At 42.1% G+C, this 13,368-nt stretch overlaps 1 protein-coding gene across 2 annotated transcripts in view; it reads left to right on the forward strand.

Annotated features, from left to right (window-relative positions):
- The window catches only part of LOC134353802 (proline-rich protein 5-like), a 137,963-nt gene that overhangs the window by 60,069 nt on the left and 64,526 nt on the right, over nt 1-13,368 (forward strand). For both annotated transcript variants that reach the window (XM_063062207.1, XM_063062208.1), the window contains exon 4: nt 7,907-7,987. In XM_063062207.1, coding sequence (XP_062918277.1) covers nt 7,907-7,987 — 81 coding nt within the window. The remainder of the gene's footprint in view (nt 1-7,906; nt 7,988-13,368) is intronic.

A 13,368-nucleotide genomic window follows, 5' to 3' on the forward strand; every position in this document is an offset into this window, starting at 1 on the left:
CTTCGCAATAAGACACGGCTCCCTATGTACCTCCCCCTTAAAGTGCTCAGGAGAGAAATAACACGGGCAAGAATTTGGAGATCCCCAGAACACTCCTATCTCGTTGTGCAGCACATTCTGATGTAGTGGAAGGTTGCCTCTACACCTCCCCAGCGCACTGCAAAATAGACATTTCAATATCAGTGTTTTTTTTAGCTCATCCTCCTCCATAATTTACTCTATTCTTACCCACTGTGGACTTCCCGTTTCTGAATAGAGTGTTCCAGTCGATGAGTTGATCCAGGCAGCCTTCACTAACCTCTGTTAATGGCAGTGTAAGAGGACAAAGAAACCCAGCCGGACTGACTCGGTCCTCAGTTTCCCCTCCTCCACCACATTCTCTCTGACACTGAGGGCAAATCTCTATCGAGAACCCACATCCTACCACTTAGTGCCAAGCTAGGCCAGCACGATGACTCTTATTAGCCTCTAGAAGTGTTCTCCTTGCTCTCTGGGTTAAACCTTTTTTGCATAGTCGGGGAATTAAGGGTTATGGGGAAAAGGCAGGTAGGTGGAGATGAGTCCAGGGTCAGATCAGCCCTGATCTTACTGAATGGCGGAGCAGGTTCAACGGGCCAGATGGCCGACTCCCGCTCCTATTTCTTATGTTCTGACTACCTTAGCATCTGATAGATAGATAGATAGATAGATATACTTTATTAATCCCAAGGGAAATTGGGTTTCGTTACAGCCGCACCAACCAAGAATAGAGCGTAAATATAGCAATACAAAAACCCCCAACAGTCAAACAACAAAATGCAAACTATGCCAGATGGAAAATAAGTCCAGGACCAGTCTATTGGCTCAGGGTGTCTGACCCTCCACGGGAGGAGCTGCACGTTCGATGGCCACAGGCAGGAACGACCTCCCGTGCCGCCAGGTGTTGTATCACGGTGGAATGTGGCTGAAGTCCAACAGTAAAAAGTTCAATATCCAGTCTGCAAACACGTTCCTCGATCGTAATATGCCCCAGATTGCACCATCTGTTGTTAACCAGATCAGTAAGCACCCAACTCCTTTACGCTTACCGCTCTCAGTGCACTTCCGGTCAGCCAGAACGGTATTACCCACCGAACTCCTCTTCTCCATAAGTCTCTGTTGTCTCGACCCGGTCCTCTTTCCTCGGCTTTGTGATCCCCCTCTGTGTGATTTCCTCCAGATTTCAGCAGGGGTGTCCGCCACTCTGCTCGCTAAACTGTCCGGCATTTGCTGGTCTGTGGAATACACAATGCGACCTTGCTTCTGTCCCGCGTGTCGGGATGTAACCATTTCCAACGCTAAAGAAAACCCAAATAAAACTCTCTCTATCAGCATGTTAGAGAGGGTGCAGCTTCGACGTGTTATCGTGAGAAAAAAAATACAAAAAATAACGTAAATTAAAAAGTAAGAAGAAGAAAGTAAGAATAGATCGGAACGGCTGTACCAGGCTGCATGCACGACCGGCGCATGCGCACTAACTGATCTGGCATGAGAAAAGAATGAAGAAGAATGAGCAGGTCGGTAGGTTACTTGGCTGCACTAAATCCTTTCGTGCAGGGGTGGCAAAATGTTTTGAGAGTGTGAGCCCAAATCTTCTGAAAAAATATCTTGCATGCCATAGTAACTTTGATCATTAATTAATGAATTAGTAACAATAATTACGGATGTTTTTAAAGAAAATGGAGGAATCCTGCTGCTTATTTATGTGTATTGATTGCTTTATGAGGAAAAGTGTAATCCTCAGGCTCGCCTGCTCGTGTTCATCGAGGGGAAAACCGCCTCTGGCCCCGCCAAACTGTGAAATCACCTTTGTGTGGATGCTGCGTAATGTACCGCCCAGTTACAAACCCACAACGCAAAATGTCAGACAGTACACCATATGCAATTAAATGATTGAAGTTTATGGATCTTAATCTGAATATAGGGTTAGTAGTGAAAATTAAAAAGGGCCTATTTCAAGGAAAAGTGAAAAGCTCACGTTGGAGCTCACTCATTCGCCATTCTTCCACCATCGATCCCCTCCGAGCATCCCCAACCTTCGGGCCCTCAGATCCCAGTCCACTCCGTTTGGTGGTCTACCACCTCTCTCCACACGTCTTCCCTCTTCATCTTTCCTCAACCAAAGACCGCGAAAAATCTCCTTCCAGATACACAAGACAGAGCAGCAATCTCTGATTGGCTAATATGCATAACCACAGTCCTGTTCTCTCCAGCCATAAATCAAACATTGCTGCTACAGAGAAACCGTTACCTCAGCAGTGAACATTACAGAGAAGCCATTACATTAGCAGTGAATCCTTACAGCGCATTACAAAAGTATAAGAGACTGATTGAAATAAATATAGCATTTTAGAAAACCTGCTCAAAACTATTCATATTTAAAGAATTGAGGAGCAATATACTGTATTCTGCATGCCATGTGCCAACAAAAGTTTTGTACAAGCCACGTTGGGCACACATGCCATAAATTTGCCAGCCCTGCCTTAGTGTGCCAGTGAGCTTATGAGAGTATGAGGAGAATAAATAGGAATTAATGTTTTATTAGCGTAAGTGGGCCAGCATAGACTCGGTGGGCTGAAGCACCTGTTTCTTTGCTGTATATCATCCAGTGTGCTGTAATTTTATGATCTATCTGGGGCTGAGACTATCCCAAACCATGTCCCTGACAGTTCCTGGACCAGAGATGCTGTACAATGACTTATCTCCTTTAGGAAAGGAAGCCCACTGTCTTGGTGACTGTTTCTACACTGGGGTAGATTACCCCCAAGTGCCCGCTGAAGTGGTCAATTAAACCACAGGAAACAGAAAAGGCAAGTCAAAAGGGCGATGTTACGATAGTCTTGAGAGATTTTAACATGCAGGTCGATAGGGAAAATCAGGTCGGTAATGGATCTCAAGAGAGTGAGTTTGTTGAATGCCTAAGAGATGGCCTTTTAGAGGGATTTGTCATTGAGTCTACTAGGGGATCAGCTATACTGGATTGGGTGTTATGTTATGAGTCAACCTATTGCCCTGGAAGTGATGACGCCACTCCTGTTGGACTGTTTGTAGTAACTTATTTTTTTATTCTTTCTACTTCCCTTCTAATATTTATATCTGTGCACTTGTGATGCTACAGTGACACTGTGATTTCCTTTGGGATCAATAAGGTATCTGACAATCTATCTACGCAAGCTTTTCATTGTATGTACTCACCGTTCTTATGAACATGACAATGAACTTGACTTGACCTGACCATTACAAACTCTGCAATAGCTTGCCAGCTGTGCATCAGCAGTTCTGGAAAAAGCACTGCAATTTTATAACAAGCAGTGGAAAATATAAAAAGAGCAGAATGCTGCCAAACACTCTGCAAATCAGACAGCATCTGTAGAGAGACAAACAGAGTTGCCATTTCAGGTTGAAAATGTCGTGTTTTGTAACTCCAAAATATAAAACTAATTGAAAGAAAAACATGGTGCCAGGGATAACATGTTTTCGTTTTACTTCAGTGAGGTACGCATTGTGGCATGATGACTTATGCCATTCACTTACTTCTACAAGTAACCCATAATTAATTACTTAATTAAACAAAGAATGCTTATTCATACAAAATATTTATAATATTACTGAAATAAACTCCAATTTAATATAGAATGTATCTTAACTTAAATATGTAATGTATTGCTCTCTACTCAGTATTCTATATAATGCAACTACTATATAGACATTCACAGTATAGAAATTTTTAAGTTGTCTCATTCAGGCCTAAAGATTTATTTGCTGTGGAGGACCACTTACTCTTGTGGGATAACACTTTAGCTCTCAGTTTGGATGGTGTCACATAAGGCAACCTCCATTAAGAGCAAGTTCATTCCACCACTGGGAAAAATGGGGGAACTAGAATTTCTGCTGCACATTCCAGCCATTTTGGGTTGCCATGTAGACCTGAGACAGCATGGGGTCTTTTGTCATTTCTCTTTGGATCATCTCTGCTCTAACGGGGAGACTTTGGATTTGCATTTGGGAATGTACGTCAAAGGGAGTGTCCTCTTAAATTTTCCAGCTATTTCCTTTTCCAAGGGTGAACAGATTAGATTAGATTTTATCATCATTGTGTCGAGTACAGATACAAAGCCAATGAAACAGTACTGAGACAGGACAATCCATCAGCATTTCCAGGATTAGCTGTCATCTTGAATTTGATCTTGTAATTGTGTCCTCCAAGAAAGAGGGCCCTTCTCTGCATTTGTGCTGCTGCTGTTAGTGGAACAACCTTCTGTAGATTGAAAGGTTGATGATCAGTAACAGGGGTAAACTCTCTCCCATACCAATACTGGCTGAAACATTTTACACCCCAAACCAGACTCAAGGCCTCTCCCCAATCTGTGTGTAATTTTTCTCAGCATTGGTAAGTGAATGTGTTGCAAAGTCTATGGGGTGTTCACTTCCGTCACTCATAACACGTGACATGACTACACCGATATCATAAGGAGAGGTGTCACAGGCAAGCTTCACTGGATGGTGTGGATCATAATGTCTGACGTTACCATTTCCATTGTCTTTGGGAAAGCCACCTCACACTGCTTTGTCCATTGCCATTTCTTGCCGACCTGTAGTAATGAGTTCAAGGGGTGGACACAGTAGCTAGGTTTGGCAGGAGCCTGTTATAGTAATTGACAATTCCTAAAAAGGACCACAACAGCAACATGTCCTTTGGCCTTGGGACATTTAACACTGCTTGAATTTTCTCAGCACACTGTAATGCTTTTGAGTTAATGGTGTGACCACATGAAGCAATACTTGGTTTAAAGAATTCACACTTGTGTCATATCTGATCCCATAATCATCCAATCTTTTTAACAATGTCTTGAGATTTTGGAGGTGTTCCTTGTCATCCCCACCAGTAACAATGATGTCATCCAGGTAACACTGAGTACCTGGGCACCCTTGCAGTACCTGGTCCATAGTTCTCTGCCAGGGTGCAGATTCAGATGCTACCCCCAAAATAAGCCTATTGTAGTGATAAAACCCTTTGTGAGTGTTTATGGTGAGAAATACTTTGGATTCTTCTTCCATCTCCATCTGATGGTAGGCTTCAGCTTTGTCCACTTTGTTGAAGTGTTTTCCTCCAGAAAAGTTTGCAAATATTCTCTATCCTGGGCAGAGGGTATTGATCTATTTTACTGGGTTGATGGTGACCTTAAAATCACCACAGATCCTGACTGACCCATTCTTCTTGGTTACTGAGACCTCTAGCATTGCTCATAGGCTCCAATCATACTTCAGCCTCTATGTGATCTAGCTCACTGACTACTTTATTACAGATGGGATAAGAACTGGATGGGCTTTGTAAAACTTGGATGTGGCAATTTCATTTAACACTATTTTACCCCTGATATGTTTGAGTTTTCAAATTCTATCCTTGATCACTGCTGTGGAATCACCCACTACCTTTCTTAATTCTGTCTGTCTGTATCTTGTTTTACGGCGGTTGGCATCCAGCTTAATGGTGCATTACCGCCACCCTCTGCTCCAGAATGTGCACTAGACATACGTTCTAAATCCCTTCACCCAATCGCGCGCGCACACACACACACACACACACACACACACACACACACACACACACACATATATACAAACCTACACTTCACCCTCCCATCTTTGACCATCCTAGTATCCTATTCCTGTTTATTCGTCATATTCTATAAAAAAACCCTGTACCCCTTAAAAACGCTAAAAATACCCGGACTTGTGCTCTCTCACCCATGCCCAGCAACCCTTTTAATGTGAATTCCTGCATCCTCAACTCCCTTAATTTATTTCTCATCATCTCTCTCTGTATCCCATACTTCCTGCAACTCAGAACTACATGTTCTACTGACTCCTCTTCCTGACATTCCTCACACAATCCTGTCTGGTGTTTCCCTATCATTTTCAATGTTTTGTTTAATGCACAATGCCCCTTTCTTAATTCAATTTCAATTGACTCTTTTGTAGGGGGTGTGGCATGCAAATGATGGATGGATCTCCAATCAAGTTGTAGTTGTCTCAGCCAACCACAGCCCCACAATGTTGAACCTCCTGTTCTATCACATACAAGCCCAATATGGCTTGTTGGTTGTTGAATTTCACTGTTACAAATGTCATTCCCACAGGAATGATCTTTTCTCCACTGTAAGTTCTTAGTTAGATATCTGCAGGCTTCAGTTCAGTATCTTTGAAATGCCATTCAAACTCATTTTGTGGAATGTCTGAAACAGCCGAGCCATTGTCCAATTCCGTTTTAATTAATTTGCCATTCACTTCTGGTGTAAGTAATATTGCTTGTCTCTTATTAGTTTTCACATTGTAAAACTCAAGTCTACTCAGTCCTGTGTCACTCTTATCGTTATCAAATTTTTCATCAACAACATGCAGATTTTTTGAGACTACACCTTGACTTTTTTTGTCTTTTGTTTCCCCTATTTATTTTTGTCTTCCCAACATGCTCTTTTCATGTGTCCGATTTTGTTGCATTTTCTGCAAGTTTTGCCTTTAAACCTACATTGGTCTGGTGTATGTGAGCCCCTGCCAGAACAGTGACACAATTTGTTCAGCCCGGCTGGCTTCTGTTTAGACATTGCAATTTTGTTCACGCTTACTTTCATTCTTGACTGCAACTCAATTCTGTCTCTGTCTGCTGCTTCCATTGATACAATGATTTGAACTGCTCTTTTAAATTTGCGTTGTGCTTCACTTAAAAGCTGTTTTTGAATGCTTTGTCATAAGATTCCACAAACTAAACAAACTCTCAGTGCATCATTAATCCCATCATTGAACTGGCAATACTCGGACTGATGTCTTCAATTCAGTCATATACGCTGAAATTGACTTCTCTTCCTTTTGATTCCACTTAAAGAACCTAAAGTGTTCTGCAATCAACAATGTTTTTTTATTCTAAATGTTCCTGCATTTTTTCACGATATTAGCACAACTGATTTCAGCTGGTTTGGTTGGAGCAGTTAAACTTCTAAGCAAACTGTATGTCTTTCCACCTGGCACTCATTTCTCATTGGCTATTTCATTTGCATTAAAATATTGTGCAATTTCTTCTTTATACATCACCCAGTTATGTTTTGTGCAATCAAACGCAAATATCTTTCTGATGTAGGCATCCATTTCTACTCTTATTTATTTATTATTACCTGGTACTCACTGTTTATGAACCTATAAAATTTTGTCCGGTTTCCAACTGTTTTATAACACGACCATCTCTCTCTCTTTTCCCAAAGACATACAAATTGCATTTTGTTTTTAACTCGACCATCTTGCTGCACTTTTTTAAAAACTCAAATGTTTCGCTACACTTCAACGGGTAGGTTTGTTTAAAACTTCCTCATCACCACCGTTATGTTTTGTAAATCCAAAACATAAAACTAATTGAAAGAAAAACACGGAGCCGGGAATAAAGTGTTTTCGTTTTCCTTTTGTGAGGCACGTACTTATGACAAGGTGGCATGGTGACGTATACCATTCACATACTTTTACATATAGCCAGTAATAAATTATGTCAGTGTTTCCCAACCTTTTTTAGCCCAACACCCCCTAAAACGTCTTCATACTTGCAAACACCCACCTAAAGCACCTTCATACTTGCCAATAACAATGAATGCTTAATAAAGTAATATATTTATAATATTACTCAAATATTACTTAAATATTAAATCTACAACAGATAACCTTTCAGTGGTAGTTTGTCCAAGGATGAGGGAAATGGACGTTTTTGCTACAGCTTGGGGACAGGGTACCACAAGTCTAGATAGGCTTGAGAAACAATGGTGAAGCTTTAACATTCTGTGTCAGTTCATCCATTGTTTTTGTTTTCCTTTTCATAACAATGTTCTTTTTTTTGTTCTTCTCCCAGTGTACATAAAGCAGTGATAAAAGTGTTCCAGGGAGGAAGCTTGCAAGATAATGAATTATACTATCTGAATGAAAACATACGGTAAGTATTCGCTACAAGGTGAAGCAAGCGTAAGCTATACATTGAAACATATGATTGGTGTTAACTTGCAGAAGCCAGTCTTCAAGCTAGTCCAAAATGAGATAAAATTAGTTCCCCACAGGTTTCGGGACTGTGCAGAAAGAACTCACCATTACTAAGTAGGCAGTGATCGGAAAATTAGAACCACTTATTTTTAATTTAGTTTTTCCTTGAAGTGGGCAGCATGAACTAAGGCTACTAATTATGAAAGAACAAGAAGCTGGTGTTGACTATTTATGATAGATCATGGCGTCCTTACAGATGACTGGGTTTCTGGTTTATCCTTAACACCCATTCAGTTCACTAATGACTTCTGGAGACGAAAGCCCGCCCATCTCAAATGTCCAAAATTGGCTTGGGTGGCTTAACTGCCTTCTGAAAAATCATGACAAGTATTCATTTGTGTCAAGAGTAGCTTTTGCTAGTGCCTTCTCAAAGCTCCAGGGAGTGAAAAATAATGCTAGAACATATCCTGTTCAAGAATGTGTGACATAAGCTTCCTTGCAGTGAGCTTGCCTGCCTGATGTGTTGTAATGGTGGTGGTGCTGGACCTCCTCACTTATTTGCTGCAGAAATGAGGGCGAACTAGGTGAGGTGGTTCACGTTGAGGCAAAGTGGTAATGAGGTAGGTGTTGAAATATTTATCTGTAAGGTGTGTAATGAGGAATTTCCCTGAAAGATTGGGCTAGGTTAACGTGAAAGTTTGGAACTCTTTCAGAGTGTTTCAACTCTTTCATCTTTTTGTGAAGGTGAAGTCATGATTTTTCAGAAGGCAGTTAAGCCACCCAAGCCAGTTTTGGACATTTGAGATGGGGGGGCTTTCGTCTCCAGAAGTCATTAGTGAACTGAATGGGTGTTAAGGATAAACCAGCAGCCCAGTCATCTGTAATGATGCCATGTCCTTCTCTATCATAAACTCACAGTTTGGAACAGTGAGAGAGCTGCAGTGGATGAGGCCCACGCAGATCACGTTGAGCATGAAAGTCAGGGTAAGAAGATGGATAGGCATTATCAATACGTGCTTTTGAAGATGATGTGAAGATGAAGTCAGAGGGAAAAATAATTGCAGGGGAGATGCCATCTATGTCAATTAAAAACTCAGATAAATGGTGTACCCTTGATTTTAGTAAGAGGCCGGCACTAGTTAATTCTTTTTAAATTTTTAAAAATTAATTGTCATACAGTGTGGAAGAGGCCCTTCTGGCCTTTTAAGCCGTGCTGCCCAGCGATCCCCTAATTTAACCCGAACATAATCATGGGACAACTTACAATGACCAATGAATCTACCAGTCAATACATCTTTGGACTGTGGGAGGAAACCGAAGCACCCGGAGGAAACCCATGCGGTCACGGGGAGAATGTACAAACTCCTTACAGACAGTAGTGGGAATTGAACCTGCATTGCTGGAACTGTAAAGTGTTGTGCTAACCACTGCACTACCGTGCCGTTCTGATGATGCGCGGATTGATGGGGGTATCCAGTGAGTGAGGACATATTGGAATTATGCCAGGAATATAGTGAGGTGAGCGGTGGCATTTACCGGAGACATTCAAATATTTCAGATGGATTTGGAAGGATAGATGGAGAGAATTTGTTTTTATCAAAGGCAAAATAACAAGGGAAGCTGAGCAGAAACTATTTGCACAACATCTCATTATGACCTAGAGGTCATAGGCTAGGGTGAAAGATGAAATATTTAAGGGGAACCTAAGAGGGACCTTCTTCACTTAGAAGATGATGTGAGTGTGGACCGAAGTGCCAGCAGAAGTGGTGGATGAGGGTTCAATTGCAACATTTAAAAGCAGTTTGGATAGGTACATGGATGTAGGGCTATAGTCTGGATGCAGGTAGGTGGGACTAGGGAGAACAAGGGTCAGCATGGACTAGATGGGATGAAGGGCCTATTTCTGTACTGTAGTGTGCTATGACCTTAAGACCTAAAATGTGCTGTTTGACAACAGAGTGAATTCACAGTCAGTAGAAGTATTACCTGACAAGAGAAAGTTAGCAGGTCATTGAGACAAAGAACTAACAGAGCTCCTGGTAATTCACGTGAACATTTAACATTGGCTTTCCCATCCACGACCTTAGGTACTTTTTCCAGCTGCCAGGCACTACAACTACAAATCCATTACAAAACGTGTAAACGCCAGCTAATTTGTTCAAATTTCTTCAAGTTATCATTGACTTTATCCCTAATCCAGAATCCAGTAACCTCCTACAACTGACTTCAGCCTAATATGTCTGCAACTTATTTTTTTCTGTCTTACTTCTCTGAAATAATAGAGTTCCATTTACGATTTTCAAAAATAAAAAAAAATACATAAATAGTTCTTAGATTGGAAAGGCTTGTTTAGAAGAACACAGGCAAAGCGTCTGTTTCCTATAAAGCTCTGGGTTGCCAATAATGCCACTGTGTGGCATTTGCTAATAGTCTGCTCTTACAGTATGTGCTCACTCTGGGTTTCCTCGGGATCACTAGACATAAACCAAACAGTTGAATCTTAGCATGATGTCAGAAATAGAAATGAGGTGTCAATAGACAATAGGTGCAGGAGTAGGCCATTCGGTCCTTCGAGCCAGCATCGCCATTCACTGTGATCATGGCTGATCATCCACAATCAGTATCCAGTTCCTGCCTTATCCCCATAACCTTTGATTCCGCTATCTTTAAGAGCTCTATCCATCTCTTTCTTGAAAGCATCCAGAGACTTGGCCTTCACAGCCTTCTGGGGCAGAGCATTCCATATATCCACCACTCTCTGGGTGAAAAAGTTTTTCCTCAACTCCGTTCTAAATGGCCTACTCCTTATTCTTAAACTATGGCCTCTTGTTCTGGACTCACCCATCAGCGAGAACATGCTTCCTGCCTCCAGCGTGTCCAATCCCTTAATAATCTTATATGTTTCAATAAGATCCCCTCTCAGCCTTCTAAATTCCAGTGTATACAAGCCCAGTCGCTCCAATCTTTCAACGTATGACAGTCCCGCCATCCCAGGAATTAACCTTGTGAACCTACGCTGCACTCCCTCAATAGCAAGAATGTCCTTCCTTAAATTTGGAGACCAAAACTACACACAGTACTCCAAGCTGTGGTCTCACCAGGGCCCTGTACAGCTGCAGAAGGACCTCTTTGCTGTTATACTCAATTCCCCTTGTTATGAAGGCCAGCATGCCATTAGCTTTCTTCACTGCCTGCTGTACTTGCATGCTTGCTTTCAGTGACTGATGTCATCAGAGAGATACAGTATGTCTGATTTGTTTCACAGCTCCTCAACAAATGAAGCAGCCCTTGCCTGCAGGCAGCAAAGATGTAGACAATATTTGGAGCAGTAAGGCATGTGGCAAGTAATATTTGTGACACACAAGTTCCAGGTGATCTCCAACCAGAGGCAGACTGATCACCCACCTTGGAATTAAAGAATATTATGATCACCAAGACCCTCCCAATAACCATTGACCAGAAATTAACCCGGACCAGCTACACAAAAAGTGTGGTTACAACAGCAAGTCAGAAGTTAACTATCCTGCAGCAAGTGACTCAGCTCCTCTCTCTTAAAGTTCTTTCCACCATCCAGAAGCCATAATTACCTTATAACGTCAACAACTCTTAAAAAACCTCTGCACTGTGCAGGAAAATGCAGCCTGACAGCCACACTAAATGTTCTTTCTCTCTGCAACACTCGAGCCTTTTGACTGCAGAATGCCACCACCTGCAGGTTCACCCTCCAAACCACACACCAGCCTGACTTGGAAGTATCTCACAGTTCACTCAGTGTCATTGGCTCTAAACCCGGGAGCCCCCTGCCCGACAGCACAGTGGGAGTACCTTCGCCAGAGTTCATGCCACTGGCTCGTCGCTACCTTTTTGAAGGCAAATGGGAGTGAGCAGGCAGTGCTCACCTTGCCAGGGTTGCCCACGTTCCTGAAATTAGTAAATAAAAAGCCCTTTTTGTACTGCTGTCATGGTGCAGAGATACACCCCAGGATGCGCCGGGACACGTCATCAGTGATGTCACCTGGGGTCACCGGGTGTTTCGGGTCTTCCAACCGCAGACACCCTCGCCCAGACGACCCAGCCAGGCCCCGGCTTGTGTCCCAGCACCATCGATCCATGGGTCACACCTCTCGATCCACATCCATCTGGAGGCTCACTCAGCAGCCTCTGTGACAGTCCTGACGGCTCTTTTGTTCACAGCTGCTGTAATGGGGAGGAGAGAGATGGTCCTGCACAGCGACCACCCCACCTCTCTAGGCTCACATCATTCCCTGCACCCGTCTCTGGTACTGCTCGATCAGCTCCTGGTATCTGGCTTTCTTATGCACAAACGCCTCCTCAATCCAGCCTTCCCAAGGAACTGTCAGTTCTACCATGATTATTTTTGTGTTATTCTCCACACATTTTCCTTAATCCGTATTTTCAGCTATCAATGTCAGTTCCTTGTTGTGCTCCTTTGTATACCCTTAACCTGTCAGATCTGCTTTATGTCTTTTCGTACATTTCTCCTTTGGTTTTACGTTACCTCTCACCTCTTTTGCCGACCTTTGTTATTTATTTGTCCCTCAGTGGGCTTATTCGAAGCTACATTCCATTACACACATCTCACATGTTCCTGCAATTAATACAAATTACAGAGACCAGTTTGTCACTGTCAGACTCTGACTCAAACAAAGCTGAAAGCCAGCTTCACCAAATTCTATAAGTCTTAGTAACTATGTCAGTTTTTCCATTTGAAACCTAAAGTTGAAATCGAACCTATTATGATCACTGTTGGGCAAATGTTCCCTTACTGTTAGATGATTAACTAAATCTGGCTCATTGCACACGGCCAGATCTGCTGTGGCCTGCCCTCTTCTTAGAACACCGTGTTAACCCATGCATCGCCCAAAGTTCATATTAGGTTCTGCTTGGTAACCAACAGCAGCAACTAAATGTGAAGCCTGGGCTGATTTGTCCCCCTCTGTACCATGGGTATATTTATCCATATGTAACATCTTCAAAATGGTACATCTAGTACACACAGCTGAGTGCTGACACACTTAGCACACTATGTCGAATTTCCTGCTCAATGCATTTACTCAGTGAGCTTAGCTTACATATTCAAAATTAAAGCAATTAAATTACTCAAGATCATCGAGTCCATCACACAGCCAGAAACAGTGCCTTCAACTCACAAAAGATGTATTTGTTTAGTATTATTTATTCATCAGAAATGAAAATAGAATAAAAAAACGTTAATGACATAGAAAATCTAAGCGCAAGCCACTGGTTACTTTTTATTATTCTGTTACTAGATGTGGATGTTATTGCCAATGTCAGCAATAGTTGTTCGGCATTGAT

This window comes from Mobula hypostoma, chromosome 11 (genome assembly GCF_963921235.1).
Source record: "Mobula hypostoma chromosome 11, sMobHyp1.1, whole genome shotgun sequence".
Classification (NCBI taxonomy): Eukaryota; Metazoa; Chordata; class Chondrichthyes; order Myliobatiformes; family Myliobatidae; genus Mobula; species Mobula hypostoma.